The 26,973-nt window shown below is 40.8% G+C and overlaps 1 protein-coding gene across 1 annotated transcript; it reads right to left on the bottom strand.

Moving 5' to 3' along the window:
- Window positions 1-1,156: 1,156 nt before the first annotated feature.
- Window positions 1,157-26,680, bottom strand: prkar2ab (protein kinase, cAMP-dependent, regulatory, type II, alpha, B; the record flags this gene model as incomplete). The annotated part of the gene is made up of 9 exons (XM_084315639.1): window positions 1,157-1,281; window positions 5,094-5,232; window positions 6,117-6,182; window positions 14,777-14,851; window positions 15,139-15,240; window positions 18,657-18,810; window positions 21,491-21,597; window positions 23,403-23,542; window positions 26,455-26,680. 9 exons carry the CDS (start codon window positions 26,678-26,680, stop codon window positions 1,157-1,159), a joined length of 1,134 nt encoding a protein of 377 aa, XP_084171765.1.
- Window positions 26,681-26,973: the final 293 nt, after the last annotated feature.

Here is a 26,973-nt window from a genome sequence, read left to right as displayed (position 1 = left end):
AAGCTGTGTCTAGAAAAGCGCTATATAAATGCAATTAATTAATGAGATATTTGCATTTTACTTTGTCTTAATAACCTGGCATTACATTCCAAGCAATGGTGCAATGCATATGACAGTTATCCACTTAGTAGGTGTAGAATAGATAGTTTTACTGTATTAAGTTATAAAAGTGGTGGTCAACCTTAAAGATCCAGTACAATGTTTTAATTCAGTGAAAAGTTTATTTTGGACTGTTAATGTCATGAGTATAATGTCTTCAGCTTCTTTAGTATCATTTGATTTGTTAAATACTTTTCATTTGACTGAATCTTTAAAAGTAATTGCACATTAACAGGAATAATTGTCTTCATTATAAAACTCAAGTCCACATACTTTCTTTTGGCATCTCTATTGAACAGGTTTATGAAATGTATTTAACATTAGTTGTATAAGATTATTTCAACATAAACAAGGTATCTGTGGGGTATAATGTTTTAAAAGTATTCAATTCATAATTCTCAATTTAAGGCCTTAACACGTATATTAAAATGTCTTAAATTTCATTTGCACAGCTATTAATTTTTTGGGTGGGCAGCACGCTGTCGGGAGATGAAATATAGCAAATGCTTTTTTTATTCAAGTAGTGTTTTGCAGGGCTACTAGGAGCTTGTATGGAATGTGCGATAATTTTATTTAAGTATAGCCGCCAGTTCAATGCCTCTGTTTTTTTTTTTTTTGCTAGAATGATTGTGAAATTGGTATTACATTTAGCTCTAAGTGGCATTAAAAAGGTCTTAAAGTCTTAACCTGCAGATACCCTGAATAAAGATGTGAAATGTACAACAATATAGGCAATTTCTTTGAACAAATAACAGATCAATAAATTGTACACAAAGATTTACATGACCACAAATTATAGGAAAACAATGACAAACAAGTATTACAAGGAACTGAACTAATATTGTAATTTCAACATACAATTATGAAAATTCATTAAGTCATCCACAAGTGTAGAGTTACTACAAGAATAGTTAAATATCATTCTACTAAACATAGTTTACAAATTGCATTTCATTTCACAAATGTAGGCATAATTTTTGTTTAGATACAATAGTGCATGGACTATACACTGTTTTTACATTTGACTTAAATATCTAGTTGTACTTTTCTTCCAAAGCTAGTGATTCAAATCTACACTGGAGCCAAACAGCGCCACCAGCTGGTCTTCATACTGGGTGATGTTTCGCTTCATGATCTCCTTGCATGGACCCAGCAGACGTTCAAAGGCTTGAATGTCTATTACTGAGAGGAAATGGAACAAGGAGGTATTAATCTCTTAAAATAGTGCTGTCTGAAGTTCTGCTCCCCTTCACAATAACAGGAGAGGGACATACGTCACTTCTCAGCTGGAAATGATACACTTCTCTTGTGTAGTTAAACATATGTATTGGACTATGTTATTATCACAGGCTGTGGTTACTTTTCTTGGTGTTACAACTATTGGAACTAACTCAAGTTTGTTTTTTTATTTGTCACATATAAGGTACATGTACTTTACAGTGAAATGCTTGGTTCTGAGCCCCTGAGAATGTGCTTCATACGGTAAAAAAGTAAGTAAAAGCGGAATAACACTATACAAACTAAGTACAATGAGTAAAATGAGGTACAAAAACTTTAAGGCAAGGTGCAAATGAGGTATGAATGTAGTGCAAATCTCTTTAATAAATAGATAAATATAATGTAGTGTCTAAGGTGAGTGTTTTTTTTAATCTTTTTTCTTTTTTCCAAGTGGTCATGGTTATTGCATTAATCATTCAATTATTGCATTCATAATACAACAATTATTCTTGAAAGAATTCCAGTCCTTTTTCCCTCTCCCATCCTTCTCATTTGTGGAAAGTGAGAATGTCCATCAATTCTCACTTGTTTGTGGAATGTGGAAATGTCCAACAATTAATAAAAATAAAAGATGTATGAAAAGAAAAGTAAATCAAATCAAATAAAGTCAACAGGCTAGCGAGTGAACTTGGGGAGATTTCGTCACATGTATCACAAAGGTTCGAATATAATTCTTAGGTTGTTGTGCAATAAGTAAAGTTCACATCTGTTCTTTTAACAGTTCAACTAAAATCTGACGTGTATGTTTGACATATTCTGTCCATTTCATCCAGATCCGATAGAATTTTTCCAGTTGGATTCTAATTGAAAATGACATCTTTTCCATTATGTATATGTCATGAATTACGTCTATCCATTGATTAGTCTACTGTGGGTGCCTCTGGTTTTAACCATCTTCTTGTGATAGCTTTCTTGCTTGCTATCAGAAGCATCATAATCAATTTCTTATCATTAAAATCCCATTTTTCGAAGGAGATGTCAAAGGGGATGTCATTCTCAAAAATGGCTTCTAAGTTCCTGTGAATCTCTTGCCAATATGGCACCATGGGGTCTGGCATTCCCAGAATTCATTTAGTCCACAGGATCTCCAGCATCCCACCCCGGTCCCCTGATGTCTTTTCTGCAGTGGAGTGATAAAAAACCTTACTGGAGCATGTTGTTTCCCATTGTTGTGTACATAATCGATCCCAGACATCCCCTGAGATTGACATTACATTCTTTCTCCCATTTCTCCTTAATATACATTGTGCTAGTTGAGTTCAATTTGGCCTGACAGAGTCCACTGTATAGTCAAGAGACGATCCTATTACACTTTGATGATCTGCCTGCTGATGTAAACACTTCCATAATTCCTGATTCTCCCATTTCTATTTATCCCCCTAAATTTTGGTTGAAATAATGCCGTACCTGGGTATTCACTTTCTTAACCATTTGGTTGCCGAAAACGTAGAACTACGTTTCTGTCGCCCGATCGTTGAGTGCCGGAAAGTAACGTAGATCTACGTTTTCTCACAGTATTTCTTTTATGCGCTATTGCCATTCATAATTCAGCGGGGCACCTTGTGCATACTGTTCTGAGTGTGTCTGAGCTGGCAGACGGTCTTATACCGCCCTCTAACGCCTTCTTCCATTATTGCACCCCGTTAGAAACGGGTTAGTTTATTTTCTCTACCGAGCTGCGGCGTGGGGGCGGGTCCTAAACACTCCGACAAAACACACGCTTGTAGGGATGGTTTGGACTACTGACCCCGCCCGCCCGTTGAAGTGCAATGCCCAACAACGTCGGAGACAGGATCGCTGTGGATAACTGGAATGGCGATGAGATAATTGGATTCTTTTTTTTGCATTACATCAGAGAACAGGTAAGGACACTATATATGAAAGCTTACGTTGATCTGATATTTATTTCTACCGCGATTGACGCTATCTGTGTTTTATGTGTATGGCTGTTTGCCGTTGGGTTGCAGGAGGGGGGGTAGGGGGCGTGCCGGTCTAAACCACATTGCATGCATGCACAAGGAAGGATAATAATGATGGTCTAGCGTTGATTTCAGGAAGATCCGATAATCAGGTGAAAAATGACAACGTGTTTATTGAATTACACAAAAACGCTGTTTTAGCGTCTTTTCCCTGGAATTACTCAGAAGCAACCAAACGATATTCATATTCAAAACAGTATAAAACGGAAATGTACGGATGAAAAAATAATCTGTTTTTTGCATGTTGACCAGAAGCAACTCACTGAGACTCGACAGCGTTATTAGACCCATAACTTAGCTATACTATAAAATATAGGATTAGCTCTACAAACTACAACTACGTTTACATGGGGTTAATGGACGGCAAGGAAGGGGTCACTTCCCGGAAGGGGCGTGGCACTCAATGTGTTAAAGGTCCTCCTCACCTCATGCTCTGTTAACCTGAACACTGAGCTAGATCCACAAAGAATGGATTGCACGGTGCTAATTGCACCCTTACTTACAATTCATTATGAATTGAAAATGGGGCACCCTGATGTAAACAAAACTAAAGTCTTTCTCTGGTCTGCATCCCCTTAACAATTGTGTGTATTGAGCCGTACTGTATTGTACCCATTCTGCAATCTGTTAATAAAATGTTCACTCAATCAATCACGGTGCGCGGTGATTGATTGAGTGAACATTTTATTAACAGATTGCAGAATGGGCCTCCATCGGCAGTGGCTCTACTCTCCATTGCAGTGGCCTGTAGGCTGTTGTTGTAATTTACAGCCTCAAACCATGCATAGAAGGTATTTAGCTAATTTGCCAGGGAGACATCATTGTTCAGCCTGAAGTTCCACCATATCCCTGTACCGCCTTTTTGCCTCTATCACTGTTCTCCGTAGGTTGTAACGCGGCGTCTTGTGCTCGTTCATGTTGCCTGTCATGAGCCCGGCGTTGTAGGCTGAGGTGCGCGCATTCACAGCTTCACGGACGAATTTGTCTTCACTTTTGGTTTGAGAAAACTCTAATTGTAGTGGAGGGGATTATTTCTTCTACCAACAAAGTCTAGCACTATTTCAGTGTAGCACTGTTTCCCTGCTCTAACTCCCTGCTCTAACTCACTGCTCTAACTCATTGCTTTAACGCATTGCTCTAACTCATTGCTCTAACTCACTGCTCTAACTCACTGCTCTAACTCACTTCTCTAACTCATTGCTCTAACTCATTGCTCTAACTCATTGCTCTAACTCATTGCTCTAACTCATTGCTCTAACTCCCTGCTCTAACTCACTGCTCTAACTCACTGCCCTAACTCCCTGCTCTAACTCCCTGCTCTAACTCATTGCTCTAACTCATTGCTCTAACTCCCTGCTCTAACTCATTGCTCTAACTCCCTGCTTTAACTCACTGCTCTAACTCATTGCTCTAACTCATTGCTCTAACTCATTGCTCTAACTCATTGCTCTAACTCCCTGCTCTAACTCACTGCTCTAACTCCCTGCTCTAACTCCCTGCTCTAACTCATTGCTCTAACTCCCTGCTCTAACTCACTGCTAACTCACTGTTCTAACTCACTGCTCTAACTCCCTGCTCTAACTCCCTGCTCTAACTCATTGCTCTAACTCCCTGCTCTAACTCATTGCTCTCACTGCTCTAACTCATTGCTCTAACTCCCTGTCTCGACTGACTCGTCTTTTTCTAAATGGCAAAGTGGGATGAGGAAAGCAGAATGACATCTTGTGTTTGACAAACCTAGACATTTGGTGTCTCCCACAGCATAGACTGATGCAGCGCGTGGTTTGTTAGTAACCAGCGCCAGCTCCCCAAAGTACTGTCCTCTACAGCAACGGGCAACCTCCACATCTGTATTATCCTGCTGGCCAGCCAGGGTCTAGAATACGGAGAGGAACACCACAAACGAACCACTGAACATCCTAACTGAAATGGTTGGCGACACTACATATAGATGCAAACAACTAAAACATTACAAGTGGAAAGTAGTTGTTATGGCTGTCCTCGACTAATAGTTGATTAGTTGATTTAACAAATCTGTAAAATTGTGCAGCAGAGGGACCAATTTAGTGCTTACCAGAGAGTACTTCTCATTTAAAATCTAGTGCTTACCAGATAGTACTTATCATTTTAAATCTAGTGCTTACCAGAGAGTACTTCTCATTTAAAATCTAGTGCTTACCAGAGAGTACTTCTCATTTAAAATCTAGTGCTTACCAGAGAGTACTTCTCATTTAAAATCTAGTGCTTACCAGATAGTACTTATCATTTTAAATCTAGTACTTACTGAGGTGTGCTGATCATTTAAAATCTAGTGCTTACCAGATAGTACTTATCATTTTAAATCTAGAACTTACTGAGGTGTGCTGATCATTTCAAATCTAGTGCTTACCAGGGAGTACTTATCATTTCAAATCTAGTGCTTACCAGAGAGTACCTATAATTTTTCAGGAAATAAAAAATGGCTAATTGACTAACTGACTCTTTGTTGACTAAGATCAAAGCAACCAGATAATCAACTAAGGGGACAGCCCTAGAAAGTACCTACAATCACTCAAGTTACTGTGATTGAATAAGTTACATTTCACTGAAGTAACATTACTTCTACTTGAGTAATAGTATTTCCATATTATTTCCATTTCTGATTACATGGGTACATAGAAACCGCTGGACAAGGTTGTGGATAAAACATGTTGACCGAGATTAAAAACACAAGACAGTGCAACTAGCTCTATGGTTAAGCATGTCAAACAACCCACATACTTTGCTTTTTATCGTGATCGTCACCTGCCCCGACTCCACTATGTAGAAACAGTCAGCCGTCTCCCCCTGGAAGTATAAAATTAAAATAGCACGAACACCACATTTGTCCATCATAGCTTTGAGGTGTATGCGGTAAATATAAAATATATAAATGTATATATACGGTATATACAGCACTATTGTACATGCTATCATACAGAGTTATATGGGTTATATGTAGGTGTATAAGTAGATATATAGAAGGATTGTATGCAGGTATATTCAGACATATGGATATATATATGCGGTAAATATAAATATATAAATGTATACGGTATGTACATGCTATCATACAGAGTTATTTTTTTGATCCACTTTTTTCTCCCATTTTCTTTTTTTTTTTTAATTTTTTTTATTATTGCAAAACAAAACTTATTAAAAGTCAGTACTCAACACACAATGTATAATGAAACTTTCAGTAAAGGTGGTTAAAATATATGCAAGTACAGAAACAGGATAAAACAAAAATAGTCAATAATAACATTTTAACCGTATACCGTGTATATCCAGCGAAGTTACAATTATATAAATGTTAGTATATAATATACCCCGAATACCTATTTTCTAAAACCCTACACACATATGCTCCAGCTCAAATCCCCCCCTCCCGGACCCCCTCTTGGATAGTACCTCCATTATCCCTCACTCCTAACCAGACATCACCATTATAGGCTAGCTTTTATTCTCTCCACCACTTCTAACCACATTAACATTTTGGATTCATTGAGCCCTAGAATTCTTGCTGTTGATATTTCTTGATATATCACATCAAGATATGTAAGAAACCACACTTTCCGGCACATTTTTTCCGGTTGAAACCAACGTGATGCAATCAGTTTTTTAGCTACTGTGATACCCGATAAAACCAATCTTTTTAGTTGTGGGTTCACTGCAAACTCAAAAACATCATTCAATAGCAATACCGCGGGGTGTACAGGTATATTCCAAAATACGAGTATTGATAATTGTTGGGACACATCTTCCCAGAATGCCTTAACTGGTGGGCAGTCCCAATACATGTGCATAAATGTTCCTTCGTCCCCATTTGTACATTGGGAGCATTTGGAGTTTTGTATAAGCCCCATTTTGCACAGCCTTATAGGAGTCAAGTATGTCCTGTGAATATAGTTCAGATTGATTTGTTGATGATCCGGGTTCCTTGATGTAAGTCGGACATTTGCCCAGGCTCCTTGCCAATCAAAGTCATTTTCCAGGTCTGGTATATCCCTCCTCCAGACATTGTCTAGTTGAAGGGTTTCGTACGAGGACGTTAGTAATTGTGAATAAAAACCTGATACAAAACCTCCCAATGTATTTCTGTCATAGAAAAATTTGTGGTATCTGTGGTGTTCAATTGGTATGTGTAATGGAACACCGTGAGATCTCATACAAAGTTTTAACTGTATGTAAAAAAGCCATGTGGACTCGGTGAGGTTAAACTTTATGCATATTTCGACATAACTACAGAGGCCCTTGTTATTAAAAATATCCCCTAATGAGTGTATGCCTCTTTCTTCCCATACAGGGAATCTTATAGGTCGTTTTCCCATTAAGAGAGCATTGTTATTGAATATGGGAGTGTGATTATGCCATACTTGATTGTTAGGAAATTTCCTTTGAGTTTCCCGCCATGTCCTGATTGCATGGGTTATTATTGGGCCAAATTCTCGCTCACAATGCTTGATTGAAAGTTTAGTGTATGCTATGTCTTTCAATCTCTGTGGGGCTACTATGTTTTCTTCTAATTTTCTCCAAGATACCAAAGCCTCGGGGTCAAACCATATCTTCTTCAATGGTCTTAATGTGAAGGCATTAAAATATTGTAAAAAATCTGGGACTGCCATGCCACCGTCTGCTTTACTTCTCTGTGCGGTGGATCTTTTTATGCGAGGTGGTTTGTTATTCCAAATAAATTTGTATGTGGAGGTTTGTAATCTTTTCCAGTAGCCCTCTGGAGGAGGTAACGGAAGCATTGAGCTGAAGAAATTGATTCTTGGTAATACATCCATCTTAACTATTGATACCCTTGCCTGTACTGAGTTTTTAAGTTTTGCCCACCTGTCCAGGTCGTCCTTGATTTTGTTCTGTATTTTTGTGTAATTGTGCTTCACCGTTTGTCTTATGGTGGGGAATATTTCCACTCCCAAGCATCTGAAATGTTTTACCATCGGTATCGCACCTGGGAGGGTTATATCTTTTTTTGCAGGGGTGTTAAGTGGAAGGAAAGCCGACTTCGGCCAATTTATCTTAAATCCCGATAAATCACCAAAGTTCTCAATCAACTTGAGCAGATGAGGCAATGTGGTGTTGGGGTTTTGCATGAACAATATTACGTCGTCCGCATATAAACTAATTTTTTGTTGTGTGCCCTTGATTACGATTGGTTCTATGGATTGGGATTGTCTTATATATTGTGCTAAAGGCTCTAATGATAAATTGAATAGTCCGGGACTAAGAGGGCAACCCTGTCTGGCAGAGCGTGATACCGGAAAGATTTTGGAGATGATTGTGCCTGTTGTAATCATGGCCGATGGGTCCTTGTATAGTACTTTAATCATATCAATGAAACCTTTTCCTAACCCCATCCTTTCCAATACTGCCCATAGAAACGACCATTCCAACCTGTCAAATGCTTTCATAGCATCCAGGGATAGTATCGCCTTAGGTGTGATGTCCTCTTTGTCTGTATCTAGTACGTGCAGTATTCGCCTTATGTTATCATTGATCAGGCGACCTTTTATGAAGCCTGTTTGGTCCGTATGAACTAAAGACGTCATATGCTTTTGCAATCTGATGGCTAATATCTTAGAGTACAGTTTGACATCGGTTCCGAGGAGGCTTAAAGGACGGTAACTACCGCATTCAGTGGGGTCTTTGTCTTTTTTGTGAAGAACTGAAATGAGTGCGGTATTTTGGTGTTCGATGAAGCTTCCCTCTTTGACTGAGTATAAGATCATATTTAGTAATAAGGGTCCAAATATGTCCCAGCAAGAAATGTACATTTCTGATGGGATACCGTCAATTCCCGGAGCTTTGCCGTTTTTCATTCCGGATATGGCCTTCTTGAGTTCTTCTAATGTGATCGGTACTTCTAACTGTTTAGCGTCTTCATCTGTAAGTTTAGGGAGAGTAATTTGATTAAGATATGTGTCTAATTTGTCTTGATCAAAGGTCGTTTCTGAGTTATATAAATCGGAGTAGAATTCTTTGAATGTATCGTTTATTATTTTGGGTTCTGTTACTAGAGCTTGTTGTTTCCTAATGGCAGTTATATCTGCAAATTTTGCATTAATTCTTAGTCGCATGGCTAATAGGTGACTAGGTTTAGAACCTTGGAAGTACTGCTGTTGTCTAGTGCTGCGTATTTGCAATTCCGATTTTTGTCTGTACATTGCTTTGATCTCGGTCTTTAGAATGTTAACTTGGTTATCTAGTCTAGTAGAGTTGTTGTATTTTAAAGAATTAAAAAGCGTTGAGTAAAGCGTTTCCATTTCAGACAGTTTTGTGTTTTGATTTTTGCGCAATATGGAGGTAAATCTATCCGAGAAATCCTTGATCATACTCTTTACCGACATCCATAATATTCTGGGATCTTGCACCGAGTTAGCATTAACTTGTAGGAATACTGTGAGAGCTTCTTTAATTTGTGTAATGAATTCCTTGTTGTTAAGCAGCATCGAATTAAAACGCCATCTTGGGGCCCGGGTAGATAATGTACCAAATGTTGCTTTCAGGATTAAGTAGCAGTGATCTGATAGCGCATTGGGTGTCATTTCCACTTCGTATTTATCAAATATTCTCGGGGATGCAAAGACGTAATCAATTCTGGATAGTGTGTTGTGTCTCGCCGAACGACAGGAGTACTTGCGGGTCATGGGGTTAAGTGAACGCCATAAATCAGTTACTCCTGTTGATTTCGACCAATCTTTTAATGCTTTAGATGAATTCTTTTGTTCGCTGGAGAAGGAAAGGTAAGTTTTGTCCATCCTTGGGTTCCAAATGGCATTAAAATCCGCACCTATTATGTATGAGTACTCGGGATGGTTTAACATTTCTCCTGTTAGTGAAGTGAAGAAACCCACTTCGTACAAATTCGGGGCATATACCGCTGCCAATGCAATTTTCCTGTTATTGTGTATAATCCTAGCTATAGTTATGCGCCCCTCAGCATCCGACCATACCCCTTTCAATTCGATATTTAATTTGCGTCTGACGACTATGGCTACCCCTCTAGTTCTCGTAGCAAAAGAAGAGTGACCAATATTATGGTATATGTTATCCGCTAACGTATTTATGTCTCCCTCTAAAATGTGCGTTTCGCTTAATAGTGCCACGTCCACATGTTCTTTTTTCATCAGTGTAAGCACGCTTTTGCGCTTGTGTTGTTTGTTTATCCCACCGGTGTTCCATACCATTATATTCAAACTAGCCATAGTCTATGCATGTTTTCGTGTAGTTTTTGGTAATGTTTCTGGAGTATGAAGCTACAATAGATGCACATCCAATTAATGAGGTCCCGTTGAGAGCTGAGCTTAAAAACATATATATATACAAATAAAAATCCCCTATTTTCCCCTCTCCCAGAAAGTCGAACATGCCTGTGTTCCAAGAACACATCCTCCGCGATTGACTTTCTCCCATGGTCCACCGGATTGCCCAACCTGAGCATTGTAATCCTAATTTTCCTATGCTCATTGCCATAGGATCTAACATTTCCATTCTATTGCAATAGAATGTCGCTTTTGGTCTTGCACCTTCCCTTACTGTAATGAAGTATTGTGATAAATAACCTAAAGATAAAAATAAAAAATAAAATAAAAAGAGAATAAACCTTTATCGACATATTCCTTTGAACCCTCCACCAACGTGTGAGGGAAAAAAAAAAAAAGGAAAAGATTGTAGATCAGTATTGACACTTAATGTGAAGAACATTGGAAAAGAATAATGTAAGTTACAATATATTTAAAAAATATATAGTAATATTGACACCTTAATGTGAAGAACATTGGAAAAGAACAATGTAAGTTAAATTATATTTAAAAAATATAGGGTGATGAGAAGAAAAAATTTAATAAAATAAAAATCAATGGAAAGATATAGATAAGGAATAAGAGATAAATAATTATCAACGTGGAGAAGCCACTAGAACCGATTTAACTGATTAGATAAGATAGAAAAGCAGCGCCTTTTAGCGCTTCAATGTGCCTTTAATGGAGTGATTACTTAAATTGTTAGAATAACCTTGCTGTGCCCATACGTTTATGTGTGGATAATTTTAAAGTATTATTAAGGGCTGATTGCACTTCATTTAATTTATATATGCTATGTGTATGCACACCGAATGTTATTGTTAGAGTTGTATGCTTCGTTGTCATGGTGCCTTATATTCTAGAAGGTTGTAGAATATACTAGTGCCTAGACTACTTTACTTCGTTGTCATGGTGCCTTATATTCTAGAAGGTTGTAGAATATACTAGTGCCTAGACTATTTTACATTCCAGAATGATCTAAGAGACCCAGGGCATTTGAGCGATAAACCCAGAATATTCCAGATAGATCTTTTTGCATTGATATTTATTTGTCCCCTCAGAGACCAGAGACTGAAATTATAATGTATTATGTATCGTATTATACACAGTAAACATTGTTATAGACGACTTGCATATCGTTTGCTACTTTGATGAACACAGCAATGTTATTCCAACACTGGTGGAATGACCTCATTGATGAACACAATAAAGTCATTCCTACACTGGTATATATTTAGAGAGAGGCTTAACTGATTCCGGCATTTCCGTCATGCTTTGGGTTATTTGCTGCATTTTGAATCAGGAAATCCTCAGCATCAAAGGGTGTAAATGGACCTGACCTGCGGCCGTTATTGTCCAAGAATGAAAATGATATGCTAGCCTTGGCTTGTGGCCGGCTGTGTACAGCTTTTGCATCACAACTTTGTATGGTTGACGTCGGATGATGGCCTCTCTGCTCAAATCTTCGTAGATAAATATTGGTTTATCACCATACTTCAGCTTCCCACGTTGGTTGCGAGCATATTTGATGATTTCATCCCTTGTTGTAGTTTTCCGCAGAGTGACAATGATGACTCTCGGCCCGTTGATATTTTGCCCCTGGGAACCAATTCTGTAAACTTGTTCCACTTCTGGCACTTTGTTTGGATCGGAGTTATTCAAAATCGTTGATAACTCGTTTGGAAAGTTGATGTCATCGCAGTTCACTGATTCATCAAGCCCCACAATGCGGATGTTATTCCGCCTGTGGTAACGATGGGTTTCTAGTTGCCTCTCCATCACTTCGTTTTTAAGCAATTTTATTTCCCTCCGGTATTCATCTTTAACTTTTTCCATCTCTTCTCCCATCACTGTCATGATACCTTCGTTCGCCTTGACTGCTTTTGTGTTTTCTGTCACCGAAATCTCCACTGTCGTGATTCGCTCTGACTGTGCATCGAACGCTTTCTTGACTTCTTCTAATTTCTCATCGATGTGATCGAATTTAGCCTCGATGCGATCGAATTTAGCCTCGACGTTTGCCTCGAGCGCCTTGATGTGTGTAATCTGCAGGTTAGACTGTTCTACCATCTGTTCTTTCATCAGGTTAGACTGTTCTACCATCTGTTCTTTCATCAGGTTAGACTGTTCTACCATCTGTTCTTTCATCTGGTTAGACTGTTCTAACTGTTCTTTCATCATGTTAGACTGTTCTACCATCAGGTTAGACAATGTGTTGAAATCGGGTGGATTTCTGCTTACTTCAGTTGACGGCAAATGGTAGATAGATGCAGTGACGTTGGAATCCATAAATCTGGCTGCTCTCCCTCTCACGGAGCTTGAATCTGTACCTTCTTTTATGTTGGTCTCTATTGACTCTCTTTCGGGGACCGTAATCGATGATCCCGGTACGTTGTCCTCTTCCTTCTCCTCCTCGGAGCTTGTCGCCGTCGGCTCAGAACCAGCGACGGTTCGGACGCGTCTATCTCGTTTTTTTACGTCCTGCGCCGTTGAAGTTGCCGTAGTTATTTTCTCTGCCTTCTTTCCACCTTTAACCATATTGTCTTTTGATATGGTTAGTAGAGGGTCTTAACAATACATACGATGTGGTCTATTCTCTTTCTTTACTGTCCAAATAATGTTTTTAAACGAAATTAGCGTTAGTGGGAGCGGAGCAATTGCAAAATGCGTGTGCTACATGTTGTAGCGTAACCCATTTTCTATATTTTTCTCCCATCCCAATTTCGTATCATCCAATTCAACCCTCCCCTGTCACGAACGCTGTTTCTTGCCTCCCACAAGCCGGCTGCAATGTGGACTAAGTCATACATAGCACAAGTCCCCTCCGGTACTTGAGGTAACAGCAGTCGCATCTTTTCACCTGCGCAGCTCGATCTCTCAGTGGCGAGGAGTAACGCGTGGGAGGCTCACGCTGCCCCCGACACTTCCTGATTCTACTGCGCAGGCGCACCAACCGACCTGTAGGAGTTGCTGTCCACAACGCCCGATCCCCACCCATCAGTTTCCCACCCCCTAATACGGCCAATGTGTATTAGTATGAACGACCAGCTAAACTGAAAGCAATGTGGAGCGCTGGGCTCGAACAGGCAAGCCCAGCGTCTCCGTCATTCGTGGCGAGCGCCTTGCCCACTACGCCACGTAGCCGCCGTTATCATACAGAGTTATAAGGATAGACTACAAAATGAGAATTCTTAAAATGACATTCTCCTTTAAAGAAAAGAGAATAGCGGACAAATCTGATGCTGCAGACAAGGTATTAACGGAAGAACTGAAGCTTTCTACTCTGAGCCTGAAGACAGGAAAAGTCACAATACCTGTGAGGATTGGTCCAATTCCGCACGCTTCAAGGTACCAATTACCTTTGCGCACCTGAAGTGAGTTCTAATCAGCTCGGTGGAGCCCTTATATACTCTGGTGTTCCTAACGTTCTGGGTCGGGTCGTTTTGGATTACCACTGGCTGCTGCTTGTTCCCTCCCGTGTTGTACCTCGTCTGTTTTTCTCCAGGACGTCTATGGAAGTCGCCGCTGTTGCTTTTCTCTGCCATCCGTTGGATCTGTGCCTTGTTGCCCGCTTTGTGCAATTGCGCCTGGGTGAGTTTTGGAACGTACTTTTTTGGATACTCTGTTTTTCCTTGCATCTTCCTGACTCTGGACCTTTCTGTTTTTTTGTGTGTTTGGGTAACACTGAAGATGTGCCGTTTTTGTTTGTACTGGACTCAGCTAAACTTGTGTGTTTGGTAAACACTGAAGATTTGTCACTTGTGTTTATACTGGACTCAGCTAAGGAGGACTGGACTGCCTTGTATTCCGTTCGCTTGTTTGTTGACAATTCTCTCTCTCTCTGTTCCTCCCAGAGTGGATCTTCAAGTAGCTGCAGAGCCGCAGAGTCAGAGGCGCAATGCCACAGTGCCGTCTCTGCTCTGAGACGAGCTGCAGAGCCGCAGACAACTCTGCCAAGAACATTCCCCACTTGTGCTTTAGTTGTTTTTGCTATTCTCTGTTATTGGAAATAAATACGCCCTGGTTTTTGGCTAACTCTGAACTACCTGTCTGTGCCGTGCTGTTGGGGTTGGTAACAAACCATAACAATACCTGCATTATGATGCGCTCTCCATCTCTAAACACTCGCACTCCCAGGACATCTACGATCTTCATCCTCTCAGATAGCTCAAAGGAAAAGGGGACAGACGTGGTGGCATTAAAAAAATATAAATAAAATAAAGAACACAAATGTTTATTTTCTCTGAGGTTGATGAATCATAGGGTAAACTACTCAAATAAAGTCCAAACATTTGTATCATATAATCTATTTGATATACAGATCATATTATGTTGAGTGATATACAGACAAAGCATGCATTATAATGATAATAACTATCAGCAGCAGCAGCTATAGTAGTATTACCATTATTATAATTTTTATAATTTTTTATATATCTTTTATTTTTACTTACCTCAAGAGATTTTAAAAGTGGAAGACACTCAATGAAGGCCTCATGCATTCTCCTCTTCTTAGCGTTGTCTTTCACAATCAGTCTATGGAAGGTTTCTCGATCCTGAGAGAGGTAAATGGTAAATGGTGCATTTATATAGCGCTTTTATCCAAATCGCTTTACAATTTGTTCCTCACATTTGACCCATTCACTCACACATTCACGCACCGATGGCAGAGGCGACCATGCAAGGTGCCAACCTGCTCATCGGGAGCAGTTAGGGGTTAAGTGTCTTGCTCAAGGACACTTCAACACGCTGCCCGGGAGAAGCGGGAATCGAACTGGGAACCTCCGGATTACCAGACGACTTCTCAATGACCATGGAATCAGCTCTGCAAACATGTCTTCATAAGTGGCTGACCCTTAGCCTTAATGTCCCTCTGTCCTTGTAGGGTTGAGCAATGTCCCCACAAGTTCACTTCAAATGGATCCGAACGGAATACATACTCATGTGCAAACGGAATATGACTGATATTTTGAGCTCCGAGCCTTACACTGGCGCTGCTGTGATGGCTGCCTTTCTGATCGCTCCGACGAGACTGTGCTTTATTTACTTATCTTGTCATGCACAGTCTCTGGAGCGCAACAGTAAGAAGCATTTTGTACAAAAGTATTCTGTACTTCTGTATGACAACTATTAAAGAAACTTGAACTTGACATTTAGCCTTTATCCTATTTTCATACTAGCACTCGTTTCCCTATGCTTTCTCTTTTTGTTGTTGTTCTTAGCTCTATTCTATTCAAATCTTTCAAAGATTTTCTTCTGTACCCCAGTTGCTATTGCATGTACTTATTTGGGTTTTATTACACGTATATGTACATACATACCAACTATTTCGCCTGTTTTATTCTCCACCCATCGATCATCCATAGCAACACTACTATCTGTTATGGTTTGTAACCGACCCCAATCGCACAACACAAGACAGGTATGAGAGTAAGCCAAGAACAGGGCATTTATTGAATACAAACAAAAAGCGGCACTGTCCCTTTAAGGGAGAACACAAAATACTGGAAACAAGGATTAGGGAAAATTGGCACTGTGCCTTTAAGAGGAGGCTAAGGGGCTAAGGCTAAAGGACTGGGCCAGGGCAAAGGACAGGGCAGGAACAGGGGCACTGGAGAGGGGAACAGGGACAGAGGCCCGCGGAGGCGGGCTGGAGACAGGGACAGAAAAAACAGGGTTAAGGCCTTGGACAGGGCGAGGGCTAGAGCTGCTTACAGGGATGGCAGGGTTCAGACGACGGAGGCCTGGCAAGGAGATCCTCCTTGGAAGCGAAGAGACGCATCCTCCCGTAGAGGATTAGGAAGCGATGCGCGTCTGGAGTGGGAACGCGTCTGGAGTAGGAGCGCGTCTGGAGTAGTAGCGCGTCTGGGGTAGTAGCGCGCCGGCTAGAAGAGCGCGCCGGCTCGGGGGTCTGGAGTGGAGCGCGTCTGGGGTAGGAGAGCGTCTGGAGTAGTAGCGCGCCGGCTCGGAGAGCGCGCCGGCTCGGAGAGACGCATCCTCCCGTAGAGGATTAGGAAGCGATGCGCGTCTGGAGTAGTAGCGCGCCGGCTAGACGTCTGGAGTGGGGCGCGTCGGCTTGAAGAGCGCGCATCCCCCCGTAGGATAGGGAGCGATGTGCGTCTGGAGTAGTAGCGCGCCAGCTAGATGTCTGGAGTGGGGCGCGTCGGCTTGAAGAGCGCGCATCCCCCCGTAGGATAGGGAGCGATGTGCGTCTGGAGTAGTAGCGCGCCAGCTAGACGTCTGGAGTGGGGCGCGTCGGCTTGAAGAGCGCGCATCCCCCCGTAGGATAGGGAGCGATGTGCGTCTGGAGTAGTAGCGCGCCAGCTAGACGTCTGGAGTGGGGCGCGTCGGCTTGAAGAGCGCGCATCCCCCCGTAGGATAGGGAGCGATGTGCGTCTGGAGTAGTAGCGCGCCAGCTAGACGTCTGGAGTGGGGCGCGTCGGCTTGAAGTGCGCGCATCCCCCCGTAGGATAGGGAGCGATGTGCGTCTGGAGTAGTGGCGCGCCAGCTAGACGTCTGGAGTGGGACACAGGAAAACCTCCCGTAGAGAATTAGAGAGCGCACCGGCTGTGTCCCACTCCAGGCAAACGGCGACAGGTGGCGATGGCTGGCACCTCGTCTCACGCCGGAGACGAACCAGCATACAGATACAGATAAGAATACGGAATAGAGAACGACCCGACAAGGACTGGAGGGGAAGTCCAGGTATTTAAAGCCCTCTGGGGCGCTAATTAGAACACACATCAGGTGCGTGATGGTAATTGATACTTGACTTAGAAGTGTGTGTTCGGCACGGACCAATCAACACAGAATCCTCCCAGTACCTTAAAGGAACGGAGCGAGGCAGGGAATGCAATAAATCAACAAAGTACCTTAAAGGAACGGAGCGAGTGGGTGGGGAGACAGGGAATTAAAGGTCCAGGGAACAGGCAAAACCTCACACTATCACCGACATCCAAGAAGGGGGATCCCCCCTTGAATGGCCCTTCAAAGGTTTCTCTCCTCCACATTGCCTGTGGTGCTTTTTTCCTATTGCTAGGTTTTTAGTGAGTTTTTCTCTGGGAGTGTTGCATTTATTTATTTTACATTTTATTTTGGATTTCATGGTGGGTTTTTTGTTCTTGATTTATTGTGATATTTCTTCTTGACTTGTCCGGCCCATGGGGACATTAACTTGTGATTGCGGGCTTTACAAAAAAATTCGATTTGATTTGATTTAAGTTCAGCAAGAATTCTTGTTTTCCTTCCTTGTGGGGACATTTGCTACCCACACGTAAGGACACAAACACGCGCTAATTGTCTACCATGCTTATGAATCTGGACTAAGGTTTTAAACCGTACCACCCCGGTCACAATCGGTTTCAGACACTCCCCTCTTGCAGGAGGCTGCGGTCCATCAGGGTCAAAACCTCACGCCACAAGAACAGCTTCTACCCCTCTGCAGTGGGCCTCATCAAGGCTCGGGACCCCCACTGACACACCCCACTGTGTTACATTAACACACCCTTACTGGACTATATATTTGTATATACAATCAAAACTCTTCATACTTGTTCATACTTCACTGATTATTATTTTTGCTTCATTACTGCTCAATTGCACAGCCCTGTTAAATATTCCATCCATGTATTATTATTTTTTATTCAAATTTGTGTATATACTCGACCACATTGTGCACAATTGTACAGCACTGGCCTATTTTATTTTATAATTCTATTCTATTGAACTTCTATTTTGATTTAGTTTATAGTCCATTTTATCTTATTCTACCTTTTATTCTATTCTACCATAATTGTCTGTCCAGTTAATGTCGCACCAAACAACCAAACCAAATTCCTTGTATGTGTAAACTACTCTGCAATAAAGACCTTTCTGACTCTGATTCTGAAACATGCCGTACAGGCTCTCAGATAGTGTCTGATGTCACAGAACCTTGACACATGGGATCATCTGTCCCCTCTGTCCTACTCACCAGGGCCCACAAGGAACCTTCCTGCGTCGCAACGATGGTGGCGGACCGCGGGGTGTTGTACATGAGAGCCAACTCGCCGAAGCTACCCTTGCTGTCGTACTTCCCCACACACAGACTGGCTTCGTCCTTCTCGATGAGAATATCATACACACCCCTGCTGACAGTGGGAGGGACACAATGAACAAAACAAGACAAGACATCACGGGACTGGAGACTTTGGTTTGATATTAGAAGCACAATGCGTTCAAATCTCTCTCTCTCTCTCCCTCTATATTTGAGCCACTCTTTTCACCTCTTCTCCCTCCATTCAGACTAGTCAAATATTTTATTTTTTCCACAGATGATCCACACACGCACACGCACACACACACACACACACACACACACACACACACACACACACACACACACACACACACACACACACACACACACACACACACACACACACACACACACACACACACACACACACACACACACACACACACTCATGAATAGTTTATGTATGCATTATTTATTTATATAATGACAAACAGGCAAGGGACACAACTGGACCTACCAGTTACACAAGTGCTCGGTTGAAAACCAGGTTGCGACATGACATAGTTAGATAGATAGCACAATAACATACAGACAGATAGCACAATAACATACAGACAGATAGCACAATAACATACAGACAGATAGCACAATGACATACAGACAGATAGCACAATGACATATTGACAGACAGATAGCACAATGACATATTGACAGAAGCACAATGACATAGACAGACAGATAGCACAATGACATATTGACAGATAGCACAATGACATAGACAGACAGATAGCACAATAACATACAGACAGATAGCACAATGACATATTGACAGATAGCACAATAATGGACAGACAGATAGCACAATGACATACAGACAGATAGCACAATGACATATTGACAGATAGCACAATAATGGACAGACAGATAGCACAATGACATACAGACAGATAGCACAATGACATACAGACAGATAGCACAATGACATACAGACAGATAGCACAATAACATACAGACAGATAGCACAATAACATACAGACAGATAGTACAATAACATACAGACAGATAGCATAATGACATACAGACAGATAGCATAATAACATACAGACAGATAGCACAATACATACAGACAGATAGCACAATAGCATACAGACAGATAGTACAATGACATACAGACAGATAGCACAATAACATACAGACAGACAGACAGACAGATAGTACAATGACATACAGGCAGATAGTACAATGACATACAGACAGATAGCACAATAACATACAGACAGACAGACAGATAGCACAATAACATACAGACAGATAGCACAATGACATATTGACAGATAGCACAATAATGGACAGACAGATAGCACAATGACATACAGACAGATAGCACAATGACATACAGACAGATAGCACAATAACATACAGACAGATAGTACAATAACATACAGACAGATAGCATAATGACATACAGACAGATAGCATAATAACATACAGACAGATAGCACAATACATACAGACAGATAGCACAATAGCATACAGACAGATAGTACAATGGCATACAGACAGATAGCACAATAACATACAGACAGACAGACAGATAGTACAATGACATACAGACAGATAGCACAATAGCATACAGACAGATAGCACAATAACATACAGACAGATAGCACAATAGCATACAGACAGATAGCACAATAACATACAGACAGATAGCACAATAACATACAAACAGATAGCACAATAGCATACAGACAGATAGCACAATAACATACAGACAGATAGCACAATAACATACAGACAGATAGCACAATAACATACAGACAGATAGTACAATAACATACAGACAGATAGCATAATGACATACAGACAGATAGCACAATAGCATACAGACAGATAGCACAATAGCATACAGACATATAGCACAATACATACAGACAGATAGTACAATGACATACAGACAGATAGCATAATAACATACAGACAGATAGCACAATAGCATACAGACAGATAGCACAATAACATACAGACAGATAGCATAATGACATACAGACAGATAGCACACTAACATACAGACAGATAGCACAATAGCATACAGACAGATAGCACAATAACATACAGACAGATAGCACAATAACATACAGACAGATAGCACAATAGCATACAGACAGATAGCACAATAACATACAGACAGATAGCACAATAACATACAGACAGATAGCACAATAGCATACAGACAGATAGCACAATAACATACAGACAGATAGCACAATAGCATACAGACAGATAGCATAATAACATACAGACAGATAGCATAATAACATACAGACAGATAGCACAATAGCATACAGACAGATAGCACAATAACATACAGACAGATAGCATAATGACATACAGACAGATAGCACAATAGCATACAGACAGATAGCACAATAACATACAGACAGATAGCACAATAGCATACAGACAGATAGCACAATAACATACAGACAGATAGCACAATGACATACAGACAGATAGCATAATAACATACAGACAGACTACTGTATGCTAGTCCCATGCAGAATTAGGCCCAAACCATGCAGGTTTTTTGCATGCAATACAAATCATCCTCCAGTAAGTTACATATATATCTTTGTCACAACTCCTTGATTTTTAGGGATCCTTGCTAAAAATGTGTGTGTATATTGGTTGAAATATCAATATTGGAAGGTTTTTACTCCCAATTTTTGGCATCGGTCCAGAAAGAAATCCAGACGCACACACACACACGCACACGCACACGCACATACCTCTCTATGACATAGAAGTTGTCTCCAGAGTCTCCTTGGTCGATGATGTGCTCTTGTGGTTTAACCAGCACCTCAAACATGGCGTCCAGTAACTCCGAGAACTGCTCCTGGTAGACAGTGCAGTACAGTCACATTAGTTACAGGGTTGAGTCAGGTCTGAGTCAGGTTAGCCTACTGTTACTGATTGTGTTTCTAAGTGGGTGTGTTGAGTAGCAGAATAGGGAGAACACAAAACAAAGTTTCAAACTCATATACCACAATTAAGAGAAAACCTGTGGTATGGGTAAGGTGGATGTCTTTTTTGACGTTTTCTCAGGATTCTAGAGCTCTGTAGCTTTCAATGGCCAGCAGCTCTGGTGACATCAACATTAGAATGTTCAGATCTCAAAATTCTAATCTTGTGAGATTGTAACACCTGGGTTTTTAGATCATGTAAAAATTAAAGAGATGCAAAAAAGTAGAATTTAATGCATAGTGTTGATAATATGATATTCTTGATTATTTTAATAATTAGTTGTCGATTAGTCGATTCGTTGTTGCAGCCCTAACTGGCATTAGCTATCCACTGCTCCTAAATAGTTAGGATGGGTTATAAGAAGATTCTAATTCTACATGTGTATTTTGTGTATTTGTTCATATACTTTATACTCTTAAAACACCCCACAAACACCACAACACATACCTAAACACATACAGATGTGTTAAAAAATTACACAACCTAGTTTAAAGGGGAACACCACCCAATTTAAGAATTCATAGTGTACATGTTATTCCTATGGTCTATGGCAAATATGAATGAACATTCTCTCTGCCAAATCCCAAAACCAAGGAAACTATAAAATAAGGAAGTGTCATCACGTCAGAATACCAGCGCTCTATGCTCTGCTTGGTGCCAGACTTTGGTGCCAGTTCTACTGAAGCCTGTATTAAAATTCTAAATATACCAGCTATCTGAGGAAATATACATCAACCATTATATCAAACGTTAGCTAGTCAACAGTGCAACAAATTACCGATGACTCTGACATCCGAGGTAATAGCCTGTTTAAATTATGATGATCCCATTCAACTCAATGTCGGCCGAACTGAAGGTTTCCACACTTGTGCACCAATGTGCGTTCACACGCTACACAGTGACGTGATGACCCTTCCTTATTTTATAGATTCCTTGCCCAAAACTAGACATTCAAATGTGTGATGTCATCAGTTATAAAGTCTCAAAATATAAATATAATATATAAATATAAAAACTTTTATTTTTACATTATTTCAATCCAGAAGATCAGTCTCCCATTCATTGTGGAGCAGCTCCCGATGACATCACAAGTTTAATTCTTACTTCTCTGGTTTGGAAGAGAAAGCAGCTCATGTTGACGAATATTTACTGAACTTTCACAGACCATGGAAATAACACATTTTAATTCTTACTTTTGGTGATGTTCCCCTTTAAAATTGTGTTGCTATAGGAACATGTGTAGTGTTGTTTTGTCAACATACACTCACCTTAACATTCACTTTAGACACTTTAACACTACATCATATTTATCTATTTATTAAAGAGATTTGCACTACATTCCTACCTCATTTGCATTTGCACCTTGCCTTTAAAAAAAATTCTGCATTTTGTACCTCACTATCTGCATTTTTACTTCATTGTACTTAGGTTGTATTAGTTTGTATATTGTATATTGTACTATATAGTGTTATTCCTCTTTTACTTACTTTTTTACTGTATGAAGCACATTCTCAGGGGCTCATACAGAACCAAGCATTTCACTGTAATGTACTTTATACGTGACAAATAAAAACAAACTTGAACTTGAACTACATCGTGTTTTGAGTTTGGGACACTTCTTGTGTTATTTTTCAACCCATATCTTTGAAGAGTGCAGCCTCCTGTAATCCCATGTACCTGATCCAGGGTTTTAAACAGCAGGATGTCTCTGCAGGCGTCCTGGAGTCTGCATCGCTGCTCGTCTGTCTTGGGGTGTACGACCCGAGGCTCAGCTTCATCATCCTCATCTTCATCAGGGTTGTAAGCCTCTGCACACACTGCAGCAGCACACATCAAAACATTGTGTCTTTCCATAGGGAAACTAACCCAATAAAAACCTGTAGTATTCCTGTTCTTTTGTAGAGATTTACGACAGAAATACTGTAGTGATTTATAGCAGTCCTTGAGTTTTTCTTTCATACACACCATGTATTTACCATAGCAATACTATAGTAATTCACAGTAATCCTTGTGTTTTTTCCATATACCATGAATTTAACACAGAAATACTGTAGTTCATAGTAGTCCTGTGTTCTGACCATCAACGGTGCAGTGGTGGAGAGAGTCAGCAGCACCAAATTCCTGGGTGTGCACATCACAGAGGACCTCTCCTGGAACACCAACACCGCATCACTGGCGAAGAAAACTCAACAGCGCCTCTACTTCCTCCACAAACTGAGAAGAGCTGAAGCCTCAGTGCCCATCCTGTGCTCCTTCTACTGGGGCACCATCGAGAGCCTCCTGACCAGCTGCATAACTGCATGGTACGGCGGCTGCACAGCATCCTGCCGCAAGACCCTGCAGCGCAAGGTCAGAACAGCTGAGAGGATCGTTGGTGCCCCCCTCCCCTCCCTCCAGGACATCTACAATACACGCCTGGCCCGCAAAGCACTAAGCATCGCGGGTGACATCACCCACCCCTCACAACGTTTTTTCACTCTCCTGCCCTCCGGGAGGAGAATGAGGAGCCTCCGAGCTGCAGGACCAGCAGACTAAAAAGACAGCTTTATACACCAGGCTGTCAGGAAGCTGAACTCTCTCCCAGCTCCCCCCCCCCCCCACTCTCACTCTGCCACCACAGAACCTGGACTAACCCCTCCCCCCCACTGACACACACACACAGACACACACACTGCCACTTCACAAACTCACTGCCACTTTACTTTACTGCCATTATTTATTTGACATTACATATCTATGCCACTTCACAAACTCACTGCCACTTTACTGCCACTATTGTATTCTACTGCCATTATTTATCAGTTATACTTACTATGTACCACTGCTGCTAAAAAAGATTTGCACTAAGTTCTCTTTTACCTCTAAGTTTTCTATTTTATACTGTATATATAGTCCTGTATACTGTATGTACATCGTGTCCCATATGTTACAATATGTTTATAGTGTCCTATATGTTACTTTATGTTTATATTAGATCTTTTTTTATATACACCGTGGCAAGGGGGAAACGAAATTTCACTTCTCTGTATGTCTTGCACATTATGAGAAGCGACAATAAAGCTGACTTTGACTTCTTTTCATAAATACCATATATTTAACACAGAAATACTGTAGTAATAATAATAATAATTTTATTTATATAGCACTTCTCAATGACCCGAAGTCGCTGACAGTAGTTATAGTAAAAACAAAGAAACAAAAAAGGAACATGAGACCATGGGGGAAACAGGGGGAAAACAGCATGAGATAACACAAAAAGACAGAGCGACAGGAACAGACATCAATCGGGCTGGAAGGGGGGGGGAACAGGTGGGTTTTGAGGCGAGGGAGGGAGTTCCAGAGTCGGGGTGCAGTGTGAGAGAAGGCCCGATCACCAACGTTTTTGAGTTTGGATGTCGGGACAGTGAGGGAGGCAGTGGAGGAGGACCGGAGGGAACGGGTGGGGTGGTAGGGAAGAAGGAGATCAGTCAGGTAGGGGGGGGGCCAGGCTGCATGAATACTTTCCCTAAGGGGTTTGTACTTTTGCGCACATAATGTAGTAATTCACAGTAGTCCATGCGTTTTCTTTCCATACACCATAGATTTTACACAGATAGTGATTCACCATAGACATAGTATTACTCTATGCTAGAAATCTGAGGTGAATCACTATAGTAATCCTGTGGTTTTACCATAGAAACACTCTATGGCAGTGGTTCTCAAACAATTTTTTTTATGTTCTGGCAACATATTTTGGCTAAATATGCCTCGTTTTATAAATGTGTATTGATAACATAGTGCTGTAATAAAATTTTCTAATAAATATACATGATCAAGTTCAACAACGTGTGCTTTTATTTTGATATTCCTTAATTCGACATTGAAATTACGCGATACATTAATAAGTATGGGGTCCCCAAAACAAATCCTAAATAAAATGGGGTCACGGTATGAAAAGGTTTGAGAACCCCTGCTCTATGGTATTACCATGGTATTTGGCGCATAGAAAAGGAAAGGAAAGCACAGGAATACTATAGTTTCACTATAGTTTGTGTTTTGTATGGGTTGACACCAGGGGTCATTGGAATCAATTCACTTTCAACCCAATAAATTCAGGTCGTACTCTTCGACCTGTTGACAAGTCAATGAGAATGAATGTTCCATCATCAGCGGGAAAATGGCAATTTGTGTTTACATTTTGGAATTGACTGAATTGAACGTGAATTGATCCCAACCCTGGCTGACACAGACTACATGGAATTCACCATACAGTAAACTAATTGGGCAGGGTTACTAACCTGATAACCGACGCCTGTATTTACTAGTCGAGGATTCTGTAGAGAAAGAGAGACATTCCATTCGAATATATATCTTTTACAAGTCTATTTAGGAATATGGAGGCCCATTATAGAGCAAACAAAAGTCTATTGCTGACTTCTAATCGTTTTCAGTTATTGCGCTATCACAGATAATCATTATTTACTACAGAATGGAATATTGACCCAGGTCATTGCATTAAACAAAACATTAATTTCACAAACTGGCGTCTATGATGAAAGGACAAGTAGCCTACAGTGGATGGAGTACTTTCCAGACTTTATTCTTTTTTACTGTATGAAGCACATTCTCAGGGGGCTCATACAGAACCAAGCATTTCACTGTAATGTACATGTACCTTATATGTGACAATTAAAACAAAACGTGAACTTGATATTTTAAAACAGACGGACAATAATGGAATAATACTCACTGGGAATGTCACAATCTGCTTCGGAGTGTGTACTAGAAGGTATCCCTTGTTGTGCAGGTTTGACGGAGCAGTCTTTAGCACCCTGGTCATCGCCCAGGTTCTCTTGAAGACGGGTGAAATGTTCCACAGCAAACTCAACTAAATCCGGCGGCTTGCGGCGCAGAACCTGCACAATATACTCCTGTAACAACTCCTTCAGACCGGCCGGTATCACAACACTACCCATCGCCAAATGTCCAGGTCCAAGCAGTTCCAAAAGTCCCCCAACAGTTATTCCAATGATCCTGAGAAAATATTCCAACTAAAAAAGGTCTATAGGTTAAATCCAGTGTACAATACACCTTCTGGGAAAGGAGCCTTTTGGTCTATTTATTTCTAGAGCAAATGTGAATATTTTGAATATAGCAAGACGCACATCTGAGGTCGAAGGCAGTGGAAATCAGTCATTACTATCAAGACACATAGACTTGTAGCTATTTGATCAATAAAGAACGATGTAAGTCCAGACGTTCGCTCCTA

The sequence above is a fragment of the Notolepis coatsorum genome (genome assembly GCF_963971535.1).
Source record: "Notolepis coatsorum genome assembly, chromosome: 6".
NCBI classification, from domain to species: Eukaryota; Metazoa; Chordata; class Actinopteri; order Aulopiformes; family Paralepididae; genus Notolepis; species Notolepis coatsorum.
Note: the sequence above shows the minus strand (reverse complement) of the source record. Positions and strands in the feature narration are given on the sequence as shown.